The sequence below is a fragment of the Mugil cephalus genome, chromosome 6 (genome assembly GCF_022458985.1).
Source record: "Mugil cephalus isolate CIBA_MC_2020 chromosome 6, CIBA_Mcephalus_1.1, whole genome shotgun sequence".
NCBI classification, from domain to species: domain Eukaryota; kingdom Metazoa; phylum Chordata; class Actinopteri; order Mugiliformes; family Mugilidae; genus Mugil; species Mugil cephalus.
In genome coordinates, this window is record NC_061775.1 from 24,685,549 (window position 1) to 24,689,779 (window position 4,231).

The 4,231-nt window shown below is 40.7% G+C and overlaps 1 protein-coding gene across 2 annotated transcripts; it reads right to left on the bottom strand.

Moving 5' to 3' along the window:
• Window positions 1-221: 221 nt before the first annotated feature.
• On the bottom strand, window positions 222-3,993 carry si:ch211-117l17.6 (regulator of G-protein signaling 1). Of its 2 annotated transcripts, XM_047586201.1 has the most exons (5): window positions 3,822-3,993; window positions 3,629-3,721; window positions 3,482-3,537; window positions 3,209-3,375; window positions 222-1,574 (listed from the first exon to the last, which is right to left on the bottom strand). In XM_047586201.1, the coding sequence occupies exons 1-5, from the start codon at window positions 3,896-3,898 to the stop codon at window positions 1,389-1,391; spliced, it is 579 nt and encodes a 192-aa protein (XP_047442157.1). In that variant the 5' UTR covers window positions 3,899-3,993; the 3' UTR covers window positions 222-1,388. The 2 variants fall into 2 exon arrangements, with proteins under 2 accessions (XP_047442157.1, XP_047442158.1); XM_047586202.1 differs by lacking the exon at window positions 3,629-3,721 and having other exon boundaries at window positions 3,822-3,989.
• Between the last annotated feature and the right edge of the window lie 238 nt (window positions 3,994-4,231).

The window sequence follows — 4,231 nt, forward strand, 5'->3', positions numbered from 1 at the left end:
GCCTGGTCTGGTCTAAGTGGGTGCTACATGTCTAAGTAACATTCATACAAATGAATGCCAGGTCCAAAAGGTCCAATGTCGTTTACTTCTCCTGTCAGCGGTCACAATGTTATGCCTGATCAGTGTATATTTCATATACCTTAAATCATGTTGTATTGTAAGTGTATTTTGTGTGTTAGTGCAGGTACATTACATTTAGTAAAAAAAAAATGACAAAAGAAGAGCAGTAACACTGTTTAATCCAGAAGATTTAACTATAAAAATAATTTTCAGTCATTCCATAATCATTTGTTTTCTAGTAAATTAGAGTATTATGAAAATACAAAATGTAAAATATAGAATTTCTATACTACACAGTGAGCCTTAATCTTTTCATATACATTTATTTTTTCCTCGTTTGAAAGTCGAGTTTCCTCTAGTGGAGCTCCCCCATCATTGTCTGATGAGATTATTCCCATAACAAGGCAGCACACGTTCAGGCCGATCTGTTACGCATCAGGTTGTCTGACGACTGCAGTGTTGTCGTTTAAGCCCCCCGAGTTATTATTAGCTGCCTCGCTACTCCTTTTTAAGGCACAACCTTTAGGAATACGGCCATTTACAGAACAGAGTGGGATCAAGGGTTACAGAGGGGTTACTTTTTTCCAGTTTGGTAAACCCCGTTGCTGGTGCGTTGAGTCATACCTGCACCTAATTAGAGGAGATAGCCAACATGTGACCAAGAACAGAATCCCCTTGTTGTGGGAGCTGTGGAAAACTTCCTTTTTTAATATATTTTTTTTGACTCATGCCGATCCTCATGTCTCCAGTTAGTCAGTTAGTCAAATAAATATAAACCCTGACTATATGGAAAGAGTCAGAAAATAAGAATAGTTAGAGACAAAAAAGTATGATTGACCTCTTGGGCTTTGCAGAAGTAGGTAGCTGGTCAAGATTAATCATGCAAGATTAATCAACGAAACTGAATCATTACACGTATCAGAACCTGTTTATTTATCAGTCCTTGCACTTCAACTTACTTTAACTTTCAGTTAACACATACAGCACATTTGAAACTCTTCCTGAACTCTTCCCAGCCATTTAAATCACTGACACAAAGGCATCCTCTCTCCTCCACACGTATAAATCCACTCACGTTACTTCTCTCTAATGGTCCCCTGCTTTATTTTTATCCACTTCATTGCACGTGGTTGAAAACTGTGTCTCAGTTTGGGTTTACAGCTAGTGCTAGGTTCATTTTCCTCAAAAAGAAAACGGTTTCGATCCGAGCTTCGCTTCTCGTACAGCGTCAGATAGCTTTTTTTTTTCCAGTTCAGCCAAACACAAAGGTTTAAACAAGCTGGGGTTTGTCTTTGCGCTTTAAGGTGGACAACAGCTTCCTCCTAAAGCTAAATGTACCACAGAGTCCTGGACTTACGCCTCAGGCTCAGGTAGGCATCTGAGTGCAAGAATCTCGGGCAAGAGTCTCTCTCCATCAGCAGGAAAACTTGTTTCTGGGCCTCGTCGAAGCAGAATCGACTCGGCTTCTCCAGCGACTTCTTGATCTTCTGCCGCACATGGTGGTCGACGTTGATCTAAGGAAGAAATGATGAGGAAATTCGGTGAATGTAATGTAGAATTAGGGTGGAATAAATAACAAGTGTGCACTTATTGGGTTAGTTTCAGGTCTGTTTTACACTCAGTACTAGTCATAATATAGAATTTAAGGATCTTTTCTCCTTCTGTTGTCACAATTGGTTTAATAATTAAGAATTTCTCTCCGAATCAAACATCTTGTCCAAACTTTTGAGGACCGCAAGTAGAGAAAATTCTTATCTCAAGAAAAATCTTGTGTCCAGATGATGATGTTTTTTTTTCTTCTTCCTATTTTCATTTCCTAAAAATAGTGCTTGCTCAAGGGGTTTTGGGTTTAAGCACTGTAAAATGCATTCATTCATTAATTTTCTGGAGCCACTTGTCCACTGGAGGGTCACAGTGGAGACTGGAGCCTATCGCAGCTGCCACTGGGCAAGAGGTTGCCAGGCTATAACAGGTCTAACACAGCCACGTACTCCGGCTTCCTCCCACCATCCAAAGACAAGCTTGTTAGGTTAATTATTGATTCTAAATTTCAGAGGACAAGCGGTTATAGAACATAAAGACTGGCAAATGACGTTGTCTGACATTTTCGGAACTGTCAGATGTGAGAAGATGTTATAATTGTTAGGTCTGCCTTCCATTTTACATTAGTACATTTTAGATGCTTTTCGGTAAAGATCTACACCAGGAGTTTGTACCTTGGGACAATCCTTCAACCACAGTGTTATTGTCATTGACCGTCACAGTTGTACACGTTCGTTTCTCATGCCTCTAGATATAGTCCTATCAGAGTCAAGCTGTGGTCTGTGGAGTACTTCTGGCCTTACCCTTGAGGGTAGTTCCAGTTAGCTTGCAAATTGCCCAGATCCTTGTTATATGCTGTCATAAAAAGGGGAATGTACACCAATCAGACTTATAATTATGACCGCGTTCCTAATATTGTGTAGGTCTCCCTTCCAAAACAGTTCATCAGAGAATGGTCCTGAAGGTTTCCTGTGATATGTGACCACAGAATGTCATTAATGGGGGGGGGAGTGCCATTGCTATAGGGTGGGGTTGTCTGGTCTGGTCTGGTCTGGTCTAGGTGGCGCCTACATGTCTTAGTAACATCCACACTAATAAATGTCAGGTCCAAAGGTTTTGCAGAAGAACACTGAATTGACACCAGGTGGTCGATGTTGTCGACTTCTCCTGTTAGTGGTCATAATGTTACGCCTGATTTGTTGCTGAATGTAAATGTGTCCTGTTTTTTTTTTTTTTTTTTTTTTTTTTTGTTTGTTTGTTTTTTGAGTATCCAGATGTTTGTCTCTAAACGGATTAGGAATATTCGAATGGCCTACAGCTGAGCTTTCTGTAACAAGGTTTAAAGCTGGAGAAATGTACGCAGTGGAAATTATGACATTAAGTAAGCATCCATATTGCTTCATCCCTCTTTGACGCTTACTCATTCAACTCCCTCCTGCACTTCTTGCTGTGTTGTGTTGATGCAATGCTACTTTCCCCACTGTTCTGTAATATCAACGTGGGAAAATGGACTTTGCATTTGAGATCAAGTTCCTCTTATTTAACTGTGCGGATGAGCTGCGCGGATGAACCAGCGTCCACTCCACGGTGTTTCTGTCAAACTGACCTCTCTGCATGCTGTGGGCTGGATGAACTCCTGGTAGATGTTCTCTGCTTTCCAGCGAAGGTCGTCTGGCGAGGCGGTCGCCCTGAATTCTTCACACGCGAGCCAGAACTCAATGTTTTCCTCACTGAACTCAGACTTCAGAAAAGAGCGGAACGCTGCGAAGTATTCTGTGGAGACACGAAAAATAAGATATATATATATATGTGTGATTATTCAGTGTTTAAAATCCATCAGAAAGATCATGAAGGTGAAATCTGTGAGTGGACGTCTTACTTTTATCCTTTAGCACTTTTTCCAGAGTCAAGTGGAGTTTGTGGTCATTCGGCCAGCTGGAATAAAACCGAATTTAATTATTAATCTCCATTCCAATGGTTTACAGATTGAAATGAGCACAGTACAGTACAATGTACAGTATACTACCTAAGGTTTGAAGAATATGTCTCATTTAGCTTTGGCTCTGAGAAGCACTGGACATCCTTCGTACGCCTCTTTCGATTAAGCACAATGTCAATCCTGCAAAACAAATCAAGCTAAACTTTACTAGCTGTACTAAGGAGAAACCTGCCCATCTCGCTCGAATCATTATTCAGTGTAAAACATCTGTCTCACTTACCTCCTGGGCCGCTTCACGTTCGGGATTAGACCCTTAATTTCGTAAAAACGAATCTTTGAGAACAAAAGCTTTGGCATTTTAACATCCCTGGTGAGGTCCTCTGAGGAGATCTACTACTCTGCTGCTGTGATGAGTGTAAATAGCGCAGTTTCCACCTGGTCCTACTTTTAACCTCGAAGGTAAGGAGTGATACCAGTGACGCTGGAGGCATGCTGGTACAGGTATCCAAATGCCAATTGGATAGGTGTACAGACAGCGACTAACAGACTGAGCTACTGTTGTTAATGACTCACAGCTGTAAAATTCCAGAGTGAAAGAAAGTTTTTTTGACTTCTGGGTTGATTGTGCGAAGTATTGTATATTTAATGCTTTATGTATATTACAGCACATGTTATATATGTCACTATATA

What these genes read in the sequence shown, in the direction of transcription:
- si:ch211-117l17.6 (XM_047586201.1), bottom strand. Translation starts at nt 3,898, where the DNA reads ATGCCAAAGCTTTTGTTCTCAAAGATTCGTTTTTACGAAATTAAGGGT. An exon ending in ACATATTCTTCAAACCTTAG is followed by an intron (nt 3,538 to 3,628) that starts GTAGTATACTGT and finishes GTTTTATTCCAG; the next exon opens with CTGGCCGAATGACCACAAAC. An exon ending in AGCCCACAGCATGCAGAGAG is followed by an intron (nt 1,575 to 3,208) that starts GTCAGTTTGACA and finishes TTTCTTCCTTAG; the next exon opens with ATCAACGTCGACCACCATGT.